This window comes from Anser cygnoides, chromosome Z (assembly GCF_040182565.1).
Source record: "Anser cygnoides isolate HZ-2024a breed goose chromosome Z, Taihu_goose_T2T_genome, whole genome shotgun sequence".
NCBI lineage: Eukaryota > Metazoa > Chordata > Aves > Anseriformes > Anatidae > Anser > Anser cygnoides.
Genome location: NC_089912.1, coordinates 62,976,086 through 62,998,441, shown reverse-complemented (window position 1 = coordinate 62,998,441; position 22,356 = coordinate 62,976,086). Strand labels below are relative to the sequence as shown.

The following is a 22,356-nucleotide window of genomic DNA, read 5'->3' as shown; positions in this document are numbered from 1 at the left end:
CTCCCCTCCGCGCCGGCGCAGGCGGGCGGGGGGCGGCGGGGCCTCGCCGGGGCGGTCCCGGGGCGGAGCGGGCCGCAGCCATGGGGGTGCCGGGGCCGTGGGCGCTGCGGGCCGGGCTGGCGCTGGGGGCTTTGGCCTTGCTGCTGCAGGGCCTGCGGGGCTGGCTGGCCTGCAAGAGGTACGAGTTCCAGCCCGCAGAGATCGCCCAGCTCGCCCGGCACCACGCGGGTACGTGGGGGTGGGGGAAGAGGAACCCCAGGAAGGGGCTGGGGAGGGCCGGACCCGTAGGGCACGGGTGTGGGGTCGTGGCTTGGTGGGGGGGGGTGGATATCGGTGGGGTCGGGTCGATGTCGCCTTGCCGGGGTCCCGCTCGCTGCCCTGTAGGCGGTGTAGGGCTCGGTGGTGCGCCAGACAGCGGGGCCTGGGGGGGTCTGGCACAGGGAGACCCCCCCCGAGGGGCACGGTGGGACCCCGCGGCTGGGAATGGGGTCGCAGGTGGGGTCTGTCGGAGCTCGCTCGCTGCCGGGGACTGACGTCTTCCCCCCGGGTGCCGCAGGGCTGGACCATGAGCTGGCTTTCTCCAAGATCATCGTGGAGCTGCGGAAGAAGCACCCGGGCCACATCCTGCCCGACGAGGACCTGCAGTGGGTGTTCGTGAACGCGGGCGGCTGGATGGGCTCCATGTGCCTGCTGCACGCCTCCCTCACCGAGTACGTGCTGCTCTTCGGGACGGCCGTCGACACCGGGGGACACTCGGGTACGTGGGGACAGGGGGTTTCTCCAAGGTCTGCTAGCCCTGCTCCTGCTGGCAGCATCCTTCCCCCGGGGCTGGCATCCCTCCCGTCCCTGGCAGGGATGCTCAGAGCCAGTGCTGTGCCCTCCGCAGGTCGGTACTGGGCGGATATCTCCGACACCGTCATCTCGGGCACGTTCCGGCAGTGGAAGGAGGGGACCACCAGGAGTGAGATCTACTATCCCGGTAAGCACATGGAGGGGGCTGTCATGGAGCCTCCTGCCTCCAGCTGGCACAGCCAGGAGCTTGGGATGGGGCGCCCCGTGTCCCCTGCACGCGTCCCAGCACCGTACTGGGTGCCAGTAATAAAAAAGCGGCTGGTAGCCCCGGTGTGAAAGGATGGGGAGGGGCAGGGGTGTATGGAGCAGGGCCTGGCCCCACACATCTCCTCTTTGATGTGGGACAGCCGCTGGCAGCAATGCCACACGCGTGTGTGTTTTGGCAGGGGATACCATCGTGCACCAGGCAGGAGAGGCCACATCGGTGCAGTGGAGCGCGGGCACCTGGATGGTGGAGTACGGCCGGGGCTTCATCCCCTCCACACTCGCCTTCGCCCTGGCTGACACCCTCTTCAGCACTCAGGACTTCCTCACCCTCTTCTACACCCTGCGCGTCTACGCCAAGGGCCTGCTCCTGGAAGCCAGCGCCTTCATCAGCACCTTGGGGTGCTGAGCCCGGCCATCTGGGCTTCCCTGCCAGCCTTCCTCCCTGCTCCTCCTCCTCCTCCTCTCCAGGCCGCAGGTCCCAAAACCTGGGGAGGAGGATGCTGGCGCGAGCCGGGCTGCCCTGTGCCCCTCGGGGCAGGGTGCACGGGGAAAGCCAGCCCTGAGCAGCCTCAGCAGAGGTCGGCTGGGAGGTTCCCTGTGTCCCAGCAGGGCTGGCGAGCTGCCTCCGCTGCGGTCAGCGCAGAGCGCAGCATCCAGCTGGCAGCTCCTGCCCTGGCTCTTGTCCCCGTGGACATGGGTTGGCAGCACGCGGTGTCCCCATGGCACCGGGGGCATCTGCGCCGGGACCCCCAGGCGGCCAGGGGATGCCCAGCCTCTGCGCTGGAGGGCCGTCCTGGGCTGGCTCCTGGCCCCGGTGTGCCATCTCCCCCGGGGATACGGCGGCTGGAGGAGGGTCCCTTTCCCACGCGCCCCCCTGCTGTCCCCCCAGGGGGGACAGCCACCGTCTGTCGCCTTAACCAAGCGTGGCCTCCAGGCTGTGCACGTACCTAGTGTCTGCGGGTGCCCGAACCCCCGAATCAGCTCAGGATGGGACTTTGCCCCTCAAAATGCTTCCCCTGCCCGAGGCCCGTCAGGGTCCCTGGCCGAGCTGGGGTGCGGACCCCGCTCACAGCCCTGTGCCCGACGCCGGACCCGCGCGGGCTCGCTGCTCGGTGGAGGGCTGTCACTTCCGTGCTGTTGCCAAAATTGTGTGTGTGTGTTTGTGTGTGTGTGTGAGTGTGTCCTGGCCACCAGGCCTGTAGCATGTCCCTCCTCCCGCTCCCCATACTGGCCCCGTCCCGCCAACCGGCAGCCCCACACGCGGGCTACGTCTTAATTTGCCACCCAAAAAGAGATGTCAGTAATAAACGTCTTCATCCCACCCACCTGGGAAGTCTCTGGAGCGTGCTGAGCCCCCGCCACGGGGCGTGGGGCAGGGTCCGGATGGCTCCGGGTCCTGGGGACAGCCGGGTGTCCCCAGAGGGGTGCTGTGGGTCAGGGGTGGGCGCGTGGAGAGCAGGGCGACGTGCATGGGTGTGAGACGGGCACAGGAGGTACTCGGTGGGTGCACAGGCTGTGTGCGTGCACAGGTGCAAGCAGGACCAGGGGGTGTGCGTGGGTTGGGCGTGCACAGGTGTGGGTGTACATATAGGTAAAGGCTGGCAGGGGATATGGTCAGGACGTGCGTGCACACACTGGGATATATGTAGAGCAATTGTGCACCAATCCATGCGGTGAGGACGAGCGTGAGCACGCACGTTGGGCACGTATGCACAAATCTGTGTGTGTGCACACAGAGCAGTGTGCGTGCCTCTGTAGGGTGCACACGTGCACAGTCTAGGAGCATGTGTGTGTGTGTGTGCGTGCACAGGGGTGTGTTTATGTGCGTGCCAGCGTTCCTGCGGGCCTGTCGGGGGACGTGAGTGATCCTGCGCCGCCCCGTGCGGGAAGGCGCTAACTCAGCAGCTCGTATCAATACCGCTCCACTTACAGCGAAGGCCGCGTAATGAAAATCCGATGGGCACGCTGGTGGGAGTAAATAAGTATGCCATTAAAATGAGAAAATCAAAGCTCTGGACAGGTCTTTTCTCTTGCCCATTGATTTCTTTTATTACGGAAATATTGCTGCTAAATAACATTAGTGTGAACAATCTCAGCAGTGTTTTCCGTAGCGCCCGTGTCAATAACTCCATCGCGGGCGGGGGTTCCCTGCTCAGCTCAGGGGGCCTGGGGCTGCTCTGGGGGTGCCCTCGTCCCCCCCTCCACGGATGTGCCTGGCAGAAGAAGTGGGCAGCTCAGGGGGCTTAGGTGAGTGTCACTGGTACGGGGCTGGGCTGGGAGCCAGCAGCCCCAGCAGCTCCGCTGCAGCAGGAGGGGTTGTCCCCATCCCCGTGCTGAATGGGGACAGTGCCAGCAGTGCCAGGGCACCAAAAGCAGCCCTTTCCTTCAGGGCAGCCTGACGCTGAGCAGCTGGATGTCCCCAGTGATCATGAGGCAAGAGGTGGGTGCTGGACATGCTGTGTCCCACAGGCTCCTGCTGGGTCTGCTTCCTCGTCCCCACGTGTCCTCACTGGGACCTGTCCGTGCCAGCCTGACCCAGCTCCCTGCAGCCTGCCCTGTTTTGGTTCACATGGGGAAACTGAGGCATGGCGTGGGGTGGGCGTTCACCCACTGACACCCAGCTCCAGCACAGCTCCTGTCCCAGGGCCAGGGCTCATGGTCAGTCCCCGATGCAGGCATCCAGTGGCTCCTGAGATGCCCACGGGTGGCCTGGACATCCCCATGGGGCCAGAGGATGTGACCAGCACACGCGGGAGATCTGGACCTTAATGGACCCCAAGACAACAAGAGTGACCAGAGGTGGACAAGGAGACTCAGCCACGCAGGTCCAGCTCCAGCTGGAGCAGCAGCTCCCCGGAGCCATGGCCAGGACAAATGCACTTCGCTGCCCACCCAACACCTTCCCCCCGCAGCCCGCTCTATCTTGCCGTCCCTCCGCACACAGCAGGTATTGATCAGCCCGCAGGATCTATCTCCCGATTCTTCCTGCGGTATCTCTCTGCTCCGAGTATCTCTCAATCTGCTCTGCTGTCTGCCATGCCCGTCTATACCTACAGTATCTATCCGCGCCGCCTCCACCGCGGCCGTCGATACCCGTTTGTCTGGGGGATTTCTCTTTCTCTCCACCTAGGAGCTTCACCGGGCCCCGGCAGCGCAACGATGCCGAGCGGGAGGGTTTTGGGGACGCGGCCCTGCCAGGGACAACTGGGCCAGGTCCCCGTGGTGGCCTCACCTGGGGTGATGGGGGATGCTGCACCCCATAAATCATCCTTAGCTCCTTACACGCAGGGGATGGGCGCAACCCAGCACCCTTGGGTGCAGCCCAGATCCATGGGGACCTGCAGAGCGAGCCCTGGGGGGCTGCTGGCCCTGCGGTCCCACCGCCCCCCCCAAACTAGACTGGGGTGTAGATTCCAGAGGCACATTGTGCAGGAGCATCAGCCCATAAACTGGTGCCTGGGGGGGCTGGCAAGTGCTGGGAGGTCGCTGCCACGGCAGGAGAAGATGGGCCGGGGCGAGCTCCAGCTGTCCAGCCCCGGCACGGGATGGCCGACAGCTGCTTTATCTCCTGCACAAAGATAAACAGCGCCCGGGGGCCCTGCGGGGTCGGATGCTGCCCCGCTCCTGCAGGAAGGGGCTGTTTTCCTGCAGAGCCACAGCACGGTGCTGCGCGAGCCCCGCGGGTGCAAGGAGCCGGGTGGGCACCCGAAGCGGCGGCTTTTCCCTGCAAAGGGAAGCAGCGAAGGGGCAGCAAAGAGGCTTGGACCAGCCTGCGGAGCCCAAGAGCAAAATGTGGCTGCCTCCGGGGTGGCTTGCGTGGTGGGGCGGCTGCTGGCAGGCAGGTGGCTCCGGAGGGGACAGAGCTCCTGTCACCCCGTGCTGCCAACACCCAGCTCAGTGGCAAGCTTTCCCTGGCTGCGTGGGGACAAAGGTCTCTGTCCCCTGTGTCCTGGCGTTGGGTGCCGCTGCTGGTGCTCGTCCCCCAGAGGTGCTGGGGACCTGTGCAAGCCCTGCAGCTGCTCCAGACGAAAAAGCCCCAGGAAGAGCAGGCAGCTCCTCCGCCTCCTGCCAAAGCTGCCTCCAGAGAGGAGCTGGGCAGCAAAAACCTGGCAGGCAGGCAGCCAGAAGGGGAGCGTGGGGATGCCCCCAGCAGGGCCGAGCCCCGTGCTTTGTCACGGCCCTGGCCCACCCAGGACATCGCGGTGCTGCGGAGATTTGCTTGATGCCACCCCCCCATGCCTCAGTTTACCCAGCTGTACGTGGTGGCACAGGGCAAGGCAGCACCACCGGCACAAGGGCCTCATGACCAGGATCAGCCCCCGGCTGGATGCTGCATATACAGGTGCACATGCGCGTGTGTGTGTAAGGGGGGGGGCAGGTTTGTGCCAAAAATACGTGTTCCTGCAGGGCTGGGGGATGCACACAGCCCCCCTCATTGGGACCCCCCGGTGATCCTGGCCCCAGCCCGCACGCAGGGCTTGCACAGAGGCCAGGGCTCGGTGCTTGCTGCTTGCTTCACCCTCCCCTTTGTACCCACCCAGGGACAGGCACTGCGGGTGCACACACCCGCTCCAAACCACACACGCGTGCACACACCTGCCTGTGCACACAGCGCACCCGCACCCCTCCCGGCCCCGTTTGCACACGCCTACAGGTAAGCACACAAAACGCACACGCCCAGCCCCGGCAGGCACACGTAAACCCTTATTTCTGACCCCAGCAGCGTGCAAACGCACACACGCACATGCCTGGCCCCTCCAGCAATGCACACAGCTGCATGTGTGCGTGAGCGTGCGAGTGACTGCACGACGTGTGCACAGACCTCTCCCCAAGGCAAATGCATGCCATAAACACGTGTGCACACATGTGTGCAGTGCAAACCTGTTGCATGCGCACACATGTTGCATGCACACACCCATTGAATGCACACACCCCTGTTGCGTGCACACACACCCCCACTGCATGCACACACACCCCCGCTGCACGCACACAAACCCCTGTTGTAATGCACACACACACGTTGCATGCACACATGTACCCGTTGCATGCACACACACACCCCCGTTGCGTGCACACACACCCACACAAGGTGCTCGCCTCCCTCGCTGTGCACAAGCACACGTGTGCTCACACCCGGCGTGCACCCACGGAGCACACGCACACCTCCCCACGAGCAGCACATGTGTGCGTGCAAGCGCAGCCCCTCTGCACACGCAGCCACACGCGTGCAACGTGCACCGCACGCTCCCAGCGCCCACCTAGGCGTGCGGGCACCCCCACGCGTGCACACCCACTCGTGCACACACAGCCCCCCCTCCCCAGACCCCAGGGCCCTCCCCGGATGCCTCCCTTCGCCGTGCGCTAGCAAATGGGAGCGGGGAGGGGTGTTGCTGCCCGCCTGCCACTTGTTGCAAAAAAAAAAAAAAAAAAAAAAAAAAAAGGAAGAAAGAGAGAAAGAAAGAAAAGAGGGGGAAGAAAAAAAAAAAAATCCCTCCCACCTTCTCTCATCTGCTGCGGAATAAAAGAAATATCGGCGGGCGCGGCGCCATGTGAGCGGCGGGCCGGGGCCGGGCGGAGCAGCGGCCGTGCCCCCGGGACGGCGGGGGGAGCCCTGGGAGCCGGCGGCATGGTGGGGACCCCCAGCCTGGTGGCCAAAGCCGCCCCGGTGAGGGCCACCCCGCGACGGGACGGACCGGAGGGGCCCCGGGAGCGCGGGGGTCCCGTTGGGGACGGGACGGGGGTCCCCGGGATGGGGGGGGTCCCGGTGGGAAAGGGGGTCCCCCCTCTCTCCCCCGGTAGGACGCGGTGCCCCCCGGGGGGGGGGAAAGAGGGGAGGGGGTGGCTGGGGCTTGGGGGTGGTGGCGGGGAGGGGTCCCCGGTAAGAGGCGGTCGCGGGTGGGAGCGGGGCGGGGGTCCCCGTACGGAGCCCACCCGGGAGGGACCCCCGGAGGGGGGGGGGGGGGCGCGGGGAGGGGTCCCGGGGGCTTCACCCCCTCCCCAAACCGTGCAGCGGCGGCTCCTTCAACTTTTGGTGCACGGCCCCCGGGGTGGCTGGGGGGGAGGGGGGGGGGGGGGAGAGAGGGTGGGGGTGCTTCCTCCCTTCCTTCCTCCTCCTCCTCCTCCTCCTCGTCCTCTGAGGCCGTGCCCTGTGCCCGCAGCCGGCCGCCCCACCGCGGGGGTCCGGGCCGCCGGGGGGGCTGCGGCTGGCGGCGGTGATGGAGAGCCTGCAGCGGCAGCAGGCGGCCCGCCTGGCCCGCAGCCCCGACGGCGCGCCCCGACGGCCCCCGGCCGAGCCCGCTCCGGCCCCCGGCCCCGCTCCGCCGCCCCCCGCCGCCCCCCGCCGCCGCCCGGCCCCCGGCCCCGCTCCGCCGCCCTCCGCCAGCGGGCAGGAGGAGGAGGAGGAGGAGGAAGAGGAGGAGGAAGAGGAGGAGGAGGAAGGGGAGCCCCGAGACCCGCCGCCCCCCCCGCACCACGAGTGGACCTACGAGGAGCAGTTCAAGCAGGTAAGAAGCGCCCGACGCCGCGCCCCGTTTCCAGCCCACCCCAACCAGGCGTCCCCGCTGCCCCCTACCCCCCGTCCCAGTCCTGCCCCAGGGAAACATCCCCCACCCCCCGTTGCCCCCAGACATCATCTCCATGCCACGCCAAACGGGATGCCCCCCCCAAATCCCCCTCCACTGCCCCCAAACCACATCCCAGACAGCCAGTGCGCCCCAGCACCCCCGTCCTGCAGCCCCATCCCGCCCCAAATGGGCACCCCCAAATGCTCTGCATCGCCCCCGTCCCTTATCCCACCCCAACAGGCATCCTCTCGTGCTCTCCATCTCCCCCCCACACACCCTAAACCCTGTCGCACCCTGTCCCTGTCCCCCTACCTGCCCCCCATCCCCTCTGCCTGCCCCCAGGTCCCCGTGCTCGCCTCCAGCACCGCTGTGCAGAGCAGCTTGGGCAGCCCCAGCCCTTTCTGCCCCGTGGGGCTGGGAGGATGTCCTGGGGCACAATGGGGTGCCCAGCATCCAGGCACCTCCCTATGCCCGCCCTCACCCATGGCAGGCTCTGTCCCCCGTGGTAAAACGGGGTGTCCCCGGTCTGTGAAGGCTTTGTATGGTCCCCGGGCAGAGATGGAGAGGGCAGAGAGGGAGCAAGTGGAGCAGCAGCCCCGGGGACAGCCTTGGTTTCGAGACAGGATTTGGCTTTCCCCTCGTGTCTTGCTGCCGAGGGGACGTGACAAGGGTCCTGGTGCACGGTCACCCCAGGAGCTGAGCTTCCCCCGGGTTTCTGTGAGGGCTGGGGTGTGTTGCGGCTGCTGGATGCGTTCTCTGATTCTTATTTGGGTTTCTTATAATTCTTCTTATACGGGCTGGAGGGAGCAGCACCTCGACCCCATCCCTTTGCTCCCAGTGGGCACAGGGGAGACCTTTGTGGCACAGAGATCTGGGGGATCACAGGGCCCGTGGGGCTCATATATAGGGCAGAGAAAAGGCCTCGGTATTTAATACCATGCCCTCTCGCACGGACACCTCCCTGATGTGTTGTGCAAGCCCTGGTGTGCACGCCGCGGGTGCAGGGGGGTGAGCGCGGGTCACACAGCACCGCTCGGGTTTGCGCTCCCGGTGTGTGCGCGTTGGGGTTGTGGCGAGACAGAGGGGTGATGCCCGCAGCAGGGAGGGTGCAGTGAAGGGACGGAGCGGGCAGAGATGTCCCTGTGTGTCTGCTGCCTGGCTTTTTAGGCTGGCGCTGCTCGGGGGACAGCAGGACGTCCCTCACATCCACCCGATGCTGCAGGGACCGGGACGCTTACCGCGGTGCTCACCCCCATCAGGAGGGGACGGGGACGGCCGCAGGGACCAGCCTTACTGCCTGGACATCCCATGGCACGGCAAGGTCCCCGGTCCCCCCCGAGACCTCAGCACCGCAGCCGTGGTGCCGGGGAGCCCGGCCACCCCCGGGGTGGGTGCGCTGCGTAGGCCGAATATCTCGGCGGGGAAGTGTTACGTTACAGCCCGCTGCGCAGAAAAAGGCTGACTGTCCGGTTCCCGGGGTCAGGCAGGAGGTGGGACGCGGCTCCTCCCTCGCTCCCGGGGCCGGGGAGGCTTTGCAGAGAGAAAGCATCCCAGGCATTTCTTCTCCTTCGCCCCGCGCCCTGCCCCTGGTCAGATCTGCTGCCGGGAGCAAATCGCGGTGTAAATGCGAGGGGACGGATCGGAGGGGACACCGGGGTGGGGGGATAAATCCTGCCAAGGTTTCTGGGGTGAAGCTGGCAGCTTGCTTGCTTCCTCCCCTCGTCCTGTGCATGGATCTCCCGGCTGGGGGCTTACCCCAGCCAGCCAGGGGACAGTGGCATGTCCCTTACCTTTGGTGCCCCCAGGTGCATAGGGACAAAGGGACCGATTGCCGCTGGATGGCTTATATGGGATGGGACAGGGAGAATGGAAAGGAGTTTTTCGTGGTGCTGCCCCATACGGGTGGCAGTTTGGGGCAGGCTGCAGTGCCGGCTTGCCCCAGGGGCTGCAGGGTGGCTGTCACTTCTGTCCCACCCCTGTCATCTTCTTGGTGGGGGGACACATCCCCCGGTCCCTCCCCAGGCTGCGGGGCTGTGTCTGGCCCAGCCTGGAGAACAGGTTCCCTGCTTGGGAGGGAGGAAGGGGCAGAGGAGGAGGTGGTGAAGGTTAAAAGGCAAAATGTGCTTCGCCCAGGGGAAATACGTGGGGACGTTCCCCGGGGCATGAATCTGGGGGGCCAGCAGGACCTTTGCTCTGATCTGGGAGGGCTGCTCTGATGCTGGAGGGTTGTGAGACCCCCTCACCCTGCCACCTTTCACGGGGTGCCCCCCGGGTTGTGTTTTGGGGCACGAGTTTGTCTTGGAGGTAGCTGACAGGAGCCCGGCATTGCTTGCCCTCCTGCTCTCTCCTCGTCGCTTTCTCCATTGGGTTTTTGTCCCCGCCATCCATTGGGTTTTTGTCCGCGCCAGCTGGGACGGATGCAGCTCACGGGGGATCCCCGTGGGGAGGAAGGAGGTGGTCGCCCTGCCCCGTCCCTCCTCCCGGCGCATCTTCCACCCAGGTGCAGGAACAACAACCGCAGGGCTCCCGGGGCTAAATTAGAGGGTCTCTGGTTACACCGCAGCGGGACGGGCGCCGTGTTTGTTCCTGGCCACGGCTGCCGGCAGATTTCTCAACCGCAGACCTGCGGAAAGGGCTCAGCCGGGGTTGGGACCACCTGCGGCGAGGGGGCTGCGGGGGGAGCGGGGCTGCGGTGCCGAGGGTCAGCGCGGTAATCCCCGGTGAGCAGCAGCTCCGGCAGCGAGCAGGGGGGCTCCCGGGGTGCCTGTGGGGGTGTCCACGGGGGTGTTGCGGGTGTGGGGGTTGTGTGTGTGTGTGCGTGGACTGATGTGAGTGTATGGGTCCATACAAATGTCTGTGCGTGCATGCTTGTGAGTCCGTGTGTTTGTGGACCCACACGAGCACCCACGTGTGCACGGACCCCTGCGAGACCCCCATGCGTGAGCATGTCTGGGGACGCGTGTAGTGCCCCGGCATGTATAGGCACCCCTGTGCGTGCACGTATGGAGCCATATGGACTCACGGCTGTTTTGGGCAGGGTTTGGGGCTGACCCCCCTCCTTGCCCCAGCCCGAGGTGCCCAGGGGGTGCCAGCCCCAGCCCCACTGTGGTCTGGGGGTGCCGGGAGCCTCGGCGGTCACCGCAGCCCCAGCCCCCCAACTGCAGCTCCCTGGGGCTCTGCATCGGGGCTCCGGGGAAGAGGTGTAAAAACTAATCAAGGGTGTGAGGAGACAGGCGCTGCGTGCGGGAGGGGAGCGACAGCAGCCCGGGCTGGCGTGGGAGCTGGGGATGAGCGCATGGAGAGATGGGGACAGCAGTGTGCCCCCCACCCCCCCCAGCAGCACAAAGTGTGGGGAGAGGAGGGGTGCCGGGGCTGGCAGGAGGACCCTGTGCATCCCCTCTGGGGGTCCCCACCCCACAGCTGCCCCCGGCTCTGTCCCCAGCTGCCACCCAGTAATCAGATGTGAGTGGTGGGTTTGGGGGTGTGTGCCCCCTCACCGGCTCCGGCTGCTGATAATCCACTAATTGGGTTAATGATGGAAGCAGAGCCCCTGTGCCAGCAGCGAGGTGGGCAGGGTGCAGTGGGGAGGGGGGATCCAGACATGGGGAGGTGGGATCCGGCCCCACCGGGACACCCACGGGGGTGTGCAGCTGCGTGGGGGCGTGGGAGCGAGCGCAGGGGTGAGTGCACACAGGGGACAGCGTGGGGGGACGTGGGACTGTGCATGGGAAGAGTGTGAATGGGGGGGGGGGGGGGTGCAAAAGGAGAGTGACTGGGGATGCAGTAACATGCAATTTCTGCTCCAGCCCTTCCTCCCCCATCACTGCTCCACAGCCAGCCGGGGGATGGTGTTTGGGACGGAGGTGTGTGGGGGGTCACTGGGCACCCAAGGCACAACCCAGGTGTGTGTGCAGCCCCCCCAGCTGTGCACCCATGTGCGCAAAGGCACCCACCACGTGCACACCTATGCGCATACACCAGGTATGTCCGTGCCTGCATGCACTTGTGCCTCCCCATGGCCACGTCCCCGCCTCGGGGGACACCTTGGGCCCGGGGGGGGGGGATGAGGGAGACAGGGGGCAACGTGGCCAGGGGTTAACCTGCGCAGATCCCTCCTTGGCTCCCTGCTTGTTCAGCCACGAACAAGCAACAAGGCAGTGAGCTAGGGAGGAGTGCGCTTGCCAGGACCCCCCCCAGGATGAACGGATGTGGGGATCTGGGGATGGCGACTGCAGTGGCGTCATGCAGCACATTTCCTCCGCACGCACAGCTCCGGCCCTTGGAGCAAGCCACGCTGGCACCTCGTGCCTCAGTTTCCCCTCCTGTGAAATGGGTTGAGGAGGAGCCTGGGGACCCAACGAGTCCCCCCTCACCCCAGGGCCGGGGGCTGCCGTCCCAAGGCCGGCGCCACGAGCAAACAGTCCCTCACCTTGCCCCGAGCCGGGTTAATGTTTGCAGCAGGCAGCTCCCCGGGCAGGGACCGGCGGCGGCAGGGAGGGGGTTTTAATGGCCTGCCGGATCCGCCGCGCTATCAGCGCTGATTAAACCTGCTGCTCTATAAAGCGCCGTTAAATATTAAGCACGGCGAGTGGTTTTGGGGAGGGGGCGCTGGGAGCGGGCTAGGGGGGGCTCTGGCATGGGGTATCCTGCTGTGCTGGTGGGGCAGGGCTGAAGATGGGGACACCGGGGGAGCGTGGCCCCCGTGGGGGCTGTGGGATCAGGGCAGAGCCCCCCCCGCCAGCCGGCAGCGCTTGCAAATGCAGCCAGCACCCGGGCAGAGCTGTCCCGTAACCATTAACTTATTAACGGCGCAAGGTCAGGGGTGGTTGGTGCCCGGCAGGGAGCGAGCTACGGGATGGGGGGGACCCCAGGAGGGGGGCCCAGAGCCCCCAGCTCCTGTGCTCACCCTTGGGGTGCATTCAGGCCGGTGGTGGCGAGGCTGTGGGTAAATGGAGGCACCGGTGGCTCCCCAATCCCTTTGGGACACAGGGGGCACTCGGTGTGCGTGCACCTGGCCATGCACCAGGGACCCCCAGCTCGGAGGTGCGGTGATGCTCCAGAGGGGTGCGAGGTCCCCAAAGGAGCGTGAGGTCCCCAAAGAACCCCGTCGGTGCTCGGCCACCCGCAGTGTGCCGGGGGCCGGGGGGATGTGGGGAGTTGCATCTCCTGGGCTCCCTGCGTGAGCAGCAGCCGGATGGAAAAATTAGCAGGGCGGCTAATCAATGCGGTGCATATTAAGCGGCTCGGGGTTGGGGGGGACGCGAGGCAGGGGGGAGCCGAGCAGGGTTCGGGATCGATGCAGCTCGTATTAAGTGGATTAAATCCTGGTTGCTGATCTGAGCCCTGGCTGCCGGCGGGAGGTGGCAGCCGAGCCGGGGCTGCGGGGGTCCCCGCTGCGATTGCTTCCCTTAGAAGTGCTGTGGGGGGCTCCTCGGGGCAGCCTGGAGGGGCTTTGCACCCCTTCTCTGTGGGATCAGCTGGGTCATGGGGGGTCTGGAGACCCCAGCTCCACCCCTGCAAGCCCCCCGGAGCCGGGAGAGGCACCTCCAGGATTAGCAAGTGTGCTAACGATGTTATTTAATTGTGGCAAGGCGGCGGGGGAGGCACGAGGTCTATTCACATCCCTTTAATAAACCATGTTCGACCCGCTGCCCTTTAACCTGCCCGGCCAGCCCCGTTATCCCCATCCCTTAAGGAATAAAGACGTCGCTATGGCAATGGGATGCCGGCAGCGAGCGGGGTGCCCGGGCATAGCCAGAGCTGCACCCGCGGTGGGTCAGGGGCGAGGACACCCCGAGCGGCTGCACCAGGCTGGCACTGGGGGTGCCGTGGTTTTTTTGGGGGGCCAAGCCCTGCAGACGGGGTCCCCGAGGTCGGTAGAGCGGAGCAGAGCTGCGCACCGGCGGGGTATCGATCCCCAGGCTTGACAGTTTAATACTTGTGTTTATAGAGGAATATAGTTACATCGATGGCGTTAAATGAGTTACTAATTATATCAATACAAACACGATTAAAAGGGTCCTTGCTCATAGGTCACCGCAAGCAGGAGACGCTGCTCGTGTTGCACAACTGCCCCCTGCTCGAGGTGCGCGGCGAGGGCGTGCTGGGGGTGACCCTCTCTGGGATGGGGTGGCCCTCTGGGGGTCCGTGTCCCCCTCCGGGGTCTCTGTGCCCACCTGGGGTGTGCGCCCATGCAGGGCTGTGCGTGCTCATTTGGGGTTATGCATGCTAATAGGGAGTAGGAGTACCCATGAAAGGTTGTGCGTGCCTGTTTGGGGTTGTTTGTGCCCGTTTGGGGCTGTGCGTGCCCTTTTGGGGTTGTGCATGCCCATTTGGGGCTGTGCGTGCCCATTTGGGGTTGCGCCTGCCTTTATGAGGCCATGCACGTCCATATTAGGTTAGTATGCCCGTATGTGCTTGTAAGGTTTTTGCGGATGGGTACAGGGCTGTGCACACTCGTGCAGGTGGTGTGTGCACTGATGCAGAGTTGTGCACACTCGTGTGTGCCTTTGCGAGCTGGAGCGTGCTCCTGCAGGGATGTACAGGGTGCATTCCCTCGGGTGGTTGTGCGCGCTCATGTTGGCTTGTGTGCACCCTTGTGTGGGGTCGTGCAAGCCCATAAAGGGTTGTGCGTGCTCGTGCAGGATTGTGTATGCCTGTGTGGGGTTGTGCACACCTGTGTGGGGTTGTGTGTCCCCGTCTGCAGTTGTGTGCACCTGTACAGGATTGTGCGTGACCCTGTGGGGTTGTGCTCTGCTGCTCCGATGGCTGCTCCCCAACGGAGGCAGAGGGGACTGCAGTGCCCGCCCTGCAAGAGCAGGAGGAGGGTGAGTGGCAGGTGGTGGAGATGGTGCCTTCCCTGGGGCTGGGGGTGTCTGGGGGGGACCCTCCTTTCCTACAGGTTGTGGCAAGCCATCCCTGTGCACCCACACATAGGGTATGGATCCCATACCCTGCTTTGGCTGGGACCCAGCCCACCCCCCAGCAGCAGAAATCCCCCAAGCCCACCTCCTCTCCAGCCTGAGCATCCCCAAACCTCACGGGACACCCGGCGCATCCCCACGCGCCCAAGGGCCGTGCCAGCGCATCCCCTGCTCCTCACTCAGCTCTCGCCTCCTCTTAAAAGCCGACCTTTGCTCCCTGCTTGATGTAATGTGTTTTTGCGTCTCGCTGCCCCGCAGATAAAAGGTTAGAGGTTAATGTATGGTGGAAAGGAGGTCCCGGCGCTTGGAGGTCACACCTGTTTGGGGGCTGCGGGCGCACGGTGGTGGGGAGCGCGCCTGGGCTTTGCGGGAGCAGAAGTACACGTGGGCAGCTGGGGGTCTTGCTGGACACTGCCTCTGAGAGACCCCTGGGAAGGTCATGGCTTGATTTCCCACACCAGGAGGGATGGAGGGGGCTGGGCTGGTGGCTAGGCAAGGAAATGTGGGCTCCCACGGTGCTGCTCCCAGCGTGAGCCCGTTGCTGGCAGCGTGAGCAGGAGACAGGGAGGGGGGTGACAGGGACAGGGAGCTCCTGCGTGCAAGGGGTGTGCAGGTGGCACCCACAGGGGGAGGAAGGGACAGCAGCGGAACACCACGGAGCACCCACAAATGGTGCTGAGGGCTGTGCAGAAGTGTCTGCCCGGTGGTGGGAACAGAGAGCAGAGCCACGTCCCACATCCCCACATCATCACATCCCCATCTTCTCACGTCCCCGTGTCCTCACATCCCTGTGTCCTCTTGTCCCCGTGTCCTTGTGTCCTCTTGTCCTCATGTCCTCACATCCCCATCTCCATGTCCCCATGCCCTCACGTCCCTGTGTCCCCATGTCCCCACGTCCCTGGGTTCCCGCACCCCCACATCCTCACATCTCCCTTTATCTGCCCGTGAATTATGTGCTGTGCGGAGGGGGGGGGCTCCCTGTCTATTGGTTTTTAACGGCCTTTCCCAGCACAATTGTTTTTTAAACGACTCTATTTTGTGCCTGACTTTGTTTTCCAGCTTGCATTTCTTTGTATATGTTTTGGAAATCCATTCCGGACTGCTGAGTTTTGTTTCTTTTCAATGGCTTTAAATTCTTGCCGGGCTCGCTGGGAGGAATCGGTGTCTATAGCGCCTTCGATTGGTGCTAATTTTTCCTTCATGTGCTCTGACTTTTACTGCTGGGCCATCGATCTGGCGGTCTCCAATTTGTCATGGTCACCGAGGCGCTGTGCTGGAATCAGGCGAGCCCCGGCTGCCGCACGGCGCGGCCGCATCCTGCCCTGCCACGGGGCTCCGCGCCGCCGTGCATCCAGGGCAGGGAAACTGAGGCACGGAGGCAGCCAGGGTGCAGGGCAGGTGGGGAGCCCACCTGCAGGGCAGGTGGGGGAGACCCGAGCCCAGGGATGTGTCGGGGAATCCCTTTGGGGCGAGCTGGGGGGATGAAAGGGGTGATGCCAGGTACTGGTGCCAGGAGGGTCCCCATCCCCGGCACTGTCCCCTGCCGTCCCCCTGCCCAGCGCGTGCCGGCAGCGCTGACCCCTCTCTCTCCTGCCCCAGCTCTACGAACTGGACGAGGACCCGAAACGCAAGGAGTTCCTGGACGACCTCTTCAGCTTCATGCAGAAGAGAGGTAAAGGTGGGTGGCTCGGGTGGGTGCCCCCCCCAGCTGCCGGTTCGGGGCTCGTCTCTGCGAGCTGCACCCCACGAGGCTGGCCGAGCGCAGACGGGGCCACGCTGGCCACTGTCACGCACGCGGGGCTCAGCTCTGCCTCTGCACCCCGCCTCTCCGGGTGTGCACTGTTAGACCTGCACACCACGTCCCGCAAATCCGCGCTTACACACGCCCCCAGCAGGGTGCTGCCAGCCAGCGGGGCTGGAACCCTGAATTTGGGCTGGTGGTGATGCCCCTTGCTGATGCCCACCAGAGGGGCGCAGCAGGGTTGCAGCAGAGCCCTTTGGCGATGCCCGTTAGCAAAACCCATTAATTATGCCCGTTAGCCGTGCCCAGCAGCATCACCCAGCGGGGATGCCCACTTGCAGTGCCTTATAGCGATGCCTGGTGGCCATGCCAATTAACAACGCCCGTTAGCAGTGCCCATTAGCAATCCCCGTTAGCGATGCCAGTTTTTGGGTGCTCAGAGCCGTACCCGAGCGCTGCCAGGGGGCTGTGGGAGCAGCGCGGGGGCCCAGGGGTTAAGAGCCCTCCAGCCCACCCGGCCCCATCGGAAATCTTTGCTATCGGCACGGGGACGAGCCAGCTCCCGGGGACTCGATAAATGCTTTAACCTTCGCCCTCCCCATACGGGCCCGCGACAATTAAAAGTTGCCGGGCGCGGGCGCGCGGCCGGCTGTATTAATTAGAGCCTTTTGCCGGTGTGTGGATTAATGAACACGCCGCTCGATAGCCAGTAAACCCCAGGCAGAGGTTAATGCCGAGCTAATTAACGGGGGAAGGCTTGGGGAGGGGGGCTGGAGCTGGCTGTGCGTGGGGCGAGAGCAGGTGGGAAGGGGCGGTCGGCCCTGAGCCTGCTTTTGGGAGTGTCGGTGAGGGTGGGTGCCCACCCGTGGGGCAGCGGCACCCGGCTCTCAGGGGGCTGAGACCCCGCAAACTCATGCCATGCAGGGGCTGCTGCAGCCGTGGGGCTCCCACCAGAGCGTGGCTGGAGGCGGATGGGGTCTGGGTGCTGCCCCGTGGGCTGTGGGTGCCCCCCAGCTGTGGGGCAGGCTGGGGGGAGCCGGGGGAGCACCGGTGCTCTGCGACCCTCGTCTCCCCCCCTCAGCATCCATTGGGGCCACAAGATTCATGGGCTGCTGGGCGGCTTCATTATCTCTCTCTCCAGAGCTAATTAACTCCCTCACCATTGGGGCCGGGGCTAATTAAGCGAGCTGCCTGGTGGTGGTGCGGGGAGGAGGGAGGGAGCCTGGTGCTCCCCAGTCCCGCTCCTGTCCCCTCGCCAGGCTGGGTGACATCTCGGGGTGACCCTGGGGGGGTACAGCAGGTGGTGCCGGGTGCCCCAGCTCCGGGGATGGGCAAGGGGGCACCCCCAGAGCTGGGTGCTGCCGAGAGCCTGTGTGGGTGCCTCTGGGGCACCCAGGGGCGCATGGGCAAGGGGCTGCATCCCCAGGGTGGCAGCGGGCGGGGGATGGACAGCGAGCCCTAGGAAGGGGCTGCGCATCCCCCCCGCGTTTGCGCCCTCCCCGTCCCCACGCCGAGTCGAGGGCCCTGCCGATAACGCGGCATCATTAATCAATCCGGTAGCTAATTGCAGCGGCACAATGGCCCCGCCACCTCCCCGGGCTTTTGTGCTGCGCAACCCGGCCACTGCCGGGGCCATCACTCTGCGGGACGCAGACAGGTCCCTTTGTCAGCGGGACGGGCAGCGGCCGCCCGCTCCGTGCGGCCCCGAGATTAATTGCGAGCCGCTTTCATTAGCCATCGCGGCCAGGGAGGGGGAGAGAAGAAGTCCGGAGGGCATCGATCTGGCCCCGGCACCCACAAACTCGTTCGCAGCTTCTGGGGTGATGAGGAGACCCCAAATCGGGGTGATGAGGCCGGTGCTGGGCAGGGCTGGTGAGGGACCACCAGCAGATATCAAGTCGATATCTCTGCTTTCTTCCCAGGAGGAAAAACTCCTCTCCCCCTTTCTGATCCAGCAAACAACACAGACACACACACACACACACAAAAAAAAAAAGTTAAATGAACTCAGTAAAGGAATAAAAAGAGCTCATTTTTCAGGCTTATGCGAAGAAGCCGAGCCAATATCGGGGCCATAAATTAGGGATGCTGGAGGATGGCGGTGAGTGACGGCTTCGTTTGAGGGGCGAAGCATGGCCGTGACAGCCTCCCCTGGCAAAACGGATGGCTTTCCGATACCACCCGCACCCCGGCAGGGAATAAATACGGGGTGGGATGGGACAGGATGGGACGGGACGGGATGCTCATCCCTCCTCTGCCCTGCCGCAGCCCCCGGTGGCTGCCGGCGCTGCCTGCCCGAAGCACTGCCCCCAGGCACCGCGGGGCTATTTGGGGTGCTGGGGAAGCGGGGAGGGGGTTGTAGCCAGACCTGGTGGCTTTGGGGACAGTGCTGATCCACGCTGGGCTTGCAGAGCCCTGTTGAGTGTCCCTCAACTCACAGGGGGTGTGGGGACCCTGGGTCCCCCTGCCCCAGGGGCTCTGTTGGGGGTGATGCTGGGGGGCCTGGGGGCCCACCCCCCTCCCTGCTAGGATGCTCTGGGAGATGTATAGGTGCTCTGTAGGGAGCTCCAAGTGTTATAGGGGCTGTAGACATCTGTAAGGGGCTCTGGAGGAGCTGCTGTGCCCCCACAGCCCAGCTGAGAGCCCTGACGGCTTCTGGGGGCAGCCAGTGTCCGCGGTGGCCGTGGGGACAAGGCAGGGGCCATGTCCCCGGAGGGTGAGGGTCCCCGTGGGCTCACCCCTCACCCTTCTCTCTCCCAACTCGCCCGGCCCGAAGGGACGCCCGTGAACCGCATCCCCATCATGGCCAAGCAAGTGCTGGACCTCTACACGCTGTACCGGCTGGTGACGGACAAGGGCGGCCTGGTGGAAGTCATCAACAAGAAGATCTGGCGGGAGATCACCAAGGGCCTCAACCTACCTACCTCCATCACCAGCGCTGCCTTCACCCTCCGCACACAGTGAGCACCCAGGGTGTCCCCAAGGGGGACAGAGGGCTCACCCCGTGCCCGGGTGCTGTCCCCAGCCCGGTCCCTGCTTGGTTTGGGGCTGGCTGGGAGGTGCTCAGCACCGGCTCTGATCCCGGCTCCCTTCCCCACGCAGATACATGAAGTACCTGTACCCCTACGAATGCGAGAAGCGGGCGCTCAGCTCGCCCGGGGAGCTGCAGGCCGCCATCGACAGCAACCGGCGGGAGGGGCGGAGGCAGACTTTCGGCGCCGCGCTCTTCAACTACTCGCCCGCCGGCACCCCGACCCTGCTGGGCTCACCCAAAATGCCGCTGCCGGCCCTCAGCATCTCCACGCACGGCTGCGGCCAGATGGGCCAAGTGCACGGCGTGAAGAGAGGTGGGTGAGGACCACGGCTGCCCCGCCTCGGGCAACTCCATGGGGGGGACGCTCCTTCTCCCAGGTGGGAAGAAGGAACGATTTCGTTCGTCTGGTCCCCTCTGGGGTGAGAGGGGGACAGCTCGGGATCTGGGCCCAAGCCCTGACGCAGAGCTGGCGGCCCCTTCTCCGTGCCCACCCGGCCCCGTGGCGCGGGGATGGCGAGATGGGGCGGCGAGGCCGGGGTCTGGCTGAGCTCTCCCTGTCGTTGCAGAGGACGGCGCGGTGCCGGCGGTGCCCGGGCGCATCGCCATCCCGGTGGGGCTGGCCGGACACCACCTCGCGGCGGCCCAGGCAGCGGCAGCGGCGGCCTCGCAGGCGGCGGTGCTGGAGCAGCTGCGGGAGAAGCTGGAGACGGGGGAGCCCCCGGAGAAGAAGGTGGCCCTGACGGCGGAGGAGCAGCAGCGGCTGATGCAGCAGGCTCTGCAGCACAACCTCCTGGCCGTGGCCTCCCAGTTCCCCATGAACATCAAGGTCTCCAACCGAGGTAGAGCCCTACAGCCCCCAGCCCGGCCACCCTGGCGCCTTTGGGGAGGAACACGGCTGCCCGGGGAGGACGGGGCCCCTCTGCTCCGGCAGGTCGCTTCTGTTTCTTTTGATGCTCATATTGGTATTTCCTTCCCCCAGATGACAGACAGGAGACCGCATTGAACCTGTCCACCAACGGCATTAGCAGTATCAACATGTCAATAGAAATAAATGGAGTTGTCTACACAGGTAAATAGAAGGGCCGCTTGCCCCGTGTAATTGCGGCCGGGAAATCCAATAACTTATAGCCACTGCCTGGCCAGCAAGTCCTTCCTTCAATCTGATGTCTTTACTATAAAATCCATCGTAATGAAGTGGCAGGGCCTGGGGAGAGGGGGCAGGTGAAGGAGGGGGGGCGGCGAGGCAGGCAGCTGTCCCCCAGGAGGGGCTGGCAGAGAATGGCCGAAGCTGGGGACAGACAGATGGCAGACGGACAGACTTGGGCTGAGAGGTGCTAAAAGCCCTGGGGCATCCCCACCGCACGGAGCCTGGGCTCAGCAGATGGGGATTTGGGGTTTGGCGTCCCCCCGCAGGCAGGGTGCAGACAGAACGGTGTCAGGGTGCTTTGGTGGAGCAGAGGCTCCCTCATGAACCGGCAGGAGGAGCCAGGAGGAGCTGTGGGTGCCCGAGGGAGGATGATCCCAAAGCTGCCCCGTACCCCACTATGGGGCACGGGGACCCCTGACCCCCGCCGTGATGCAGCCCCCTGTGCTGGCCAAGCAGGTCACCCTATGCCCCCCAGCTGCCCCGCTGAGACACCCCCAATTAAAGCGGGCAGCTTTTCCTCCAGCACGTAAATATTTAACGAGCCAGAAAGGTCAGGGCTCAGCAGTGCGTGAGACCACCAGCCATAGGGTCCCTGGCCACTCCAGGGGGCTGTATAGGGGGACAAGGGGTCGGGTGGCAGTGCGGAGCCGGGGGAGACACCGAGGGCAACGGGAGTTGAAGCCCCTGGCGGTGCTGGTCCCTAACCCTATTTCTCTCGCTCCCCAGGTGTCCTGTTTGCTCGCCGGCCCGCAGCCCCGCCGGCCCCCGGTGGAGGGAGCACCCAGAGCCGGCTGAACCCCACAGCCGCCCCGAACCCGCTGCCGCCGGCCCCCTCGCACAGCCACACTCCTGCCAACGCCGCACCGTAGGGGCGATGCTCCCCGAAGCACACGGGGTCCCTGGAGAGGGCGTGGGGATGCTGCACCCCGGGCCGTGGGGCAGGGATGTGCCCGGAGGGGTCTGGGGGATGGAGGGTGGCTCTTGGTGCCGAGCGGAGCTGTGGCCATGCAAGGCCGAGCACCCACGGGGCCCTTTTGTCCCTCACCCCCAGGCGTGGGACCCCTTGCCTGCATGCACCCCCAAAACATGCCGTCTGTGGCACCCCCCCCCCGAACAGCTCCTGCTGGCCTGGGCTCCCCTGCACTCTGCAGCCCCTCTGGGCACCTCGATGCACTCGCCGTATCCCCCGTACACGCCTCGATGCACTCTGCAGCCCCTATACTCACCTGGAAGCACACGCTGTCCCCCCCACTTTGGCACATGTGGCATCCCCTATACACCCTCCACACACCTCATTGCACGCTGCGTTCCTTATACACGCTGGCAATGCAAGCACTGCATCCCCCCCGCACTGTCCCCCCCCATACATCACACTCTGCGTCCCCTATACACCCCCCACACCCCCATGCACACTCAGTGCGATCACTGCAGACCCCTTCTTTGTCTCCCCCCACGCTGTCCCTGCCCTGTGCCACGCCAGGATCACCCCTCGAGTGTGTGTGGGATCACACTGGAGGACTGGAGGGCAAATACTGGGGAAACTGGTGGGACTGGGGGGGTGGGGGGGAGGGCTATCGGGGTGGGGCTGGGAGGAACTTATGCACTGGGAGGGGCTTGCTGGAGGGCAGGGTGGGGAGGCCCCCAAACAGACCACCCGGATACCTTGGGGGTCCCCAAGGGAGTTAGAGGGTGGGGGGCAGTGGGATTGGGGGGTGGGGGGGCTCCAAACTACCTCGTCGGGGCGGGGGGGGGGGTGGCGCCTCCTCTACCTGCCCGCACCCCTGGGTGCCAAAGCAGGCGAGCGCGGGGCGACGCTCGCCTCTACCTCAGCGGGGGTCCGGGGCTTGGTTCCCCCACCCCACGGCAGCGCGGCTCTGTGTAACTATTAA

The 22,356-nt window shown here is 65.3% G+C and overlaps 2 protein-coding genes across 3 annotated transcripts; both read left to right on the top strand.

The window, feature by feature from the left end:
- The first annotated feature begins 35 nt into the window (after nt 1–35).
- Nucleotides 36–2,380, top strand: SIGMAR1 (sigma non-opioid intracellular receptor 1). Its single transcript, XM_048048573.2, has 4 exons — nt 36–228; nt 557–757; nt 887–979; nt 1,239–2,380. The coding sequence occupies exons 1-4, from the start codon at nt 81–83 to the stop codon at nt 1,463–1,465; spliced, it is 669 nt and encodes a 222-aa protein (XP_047904530.2). The 5' UTR covers nt 36–80; the 3' UTR covers nt 1,466–2,380.
- A 4,120-nt stretch (nt 2,381–6,500) lies between these two features.
- Nucleotides 6,501–21,378, top strand: ARID3C (AT-rich interaction domain 3C). Of its 2 annotated transcripts, none has more exons than XM_066988161.1 (8): nt 6,501–6,724; nt 7,218–7,562; nt 16,145–16,223; nt 19,063–19,246; nt 19,389–19,633; nt 19,887–20,159; nt 20,300–20,389; nt 21,194–21,378. In XM_066988161.1, exons 1-8 carry the CDS (start codon nt 6,686–6,688, stop codon nt 21,334–21,336), a joined length of 1,398 nt encoding a protein of 465 aa, XP_066844262.1. In that variant the 5' UTR covers nt 6,501–6,685; the 3' UTR covers nt 21,337–21,378. The 2 variants fall into 2 exon arrangements, with proteins under 2 accessions (XP_066844262.1, XP_066844263.1); XM_066988162.1 differs by having other exon boundaries at nt 6,507–6,724; nt 16,145–16,217.
- The last annotated feature ends 978 nt before the right edge of the window (nt 21,379–22,356 follow it).

Bases quoted from the DNA above. Each gene is read 5' to 3' on its own strand.
- ARID3C (XM_066988161.1), top strand. From the start codon at position 6,686: ATGGTGGGGACCCCCAGCCTGGTGGCCAAAGCCGCCCCG. The intron at 7,563-16,144 runs GTAAGAAGCGCC...CTCCTGCCCCAG, and splicing joins ACGAGGAGCAGTTCAAGCAG to CTCTACGAACTGGACGAGGA. The intron at 20,160-20,299 runs GTAGAGCCCTAC...TCCTTCCCCCAG, and splicing joins CATCAAGGTCTCCAACCGAG to ATGACAGACAGGAGACCGCA.
- SIGMAR1 (XM_048048573.2), top strand. From the start codon at position 81: ATGGGGGTGCCGGGGCCGTGGGCGCTGCGGGCCGGGCTGGCGCTGGGG. The intron at 758-886 runs GTACGTGGGGAC...TGCCCTCCGCAG, and splicing joins CGACACCGGGGGACACTCGG to GTCGGTACTGGGCGGATATC. The intron at 980-1,238 runs GTAAGCACATGG...GTGTTTTGGCAG, and splicing joins GAGTGAGATCTACTATCCCG to GGGATACCATCGTGCACCAG.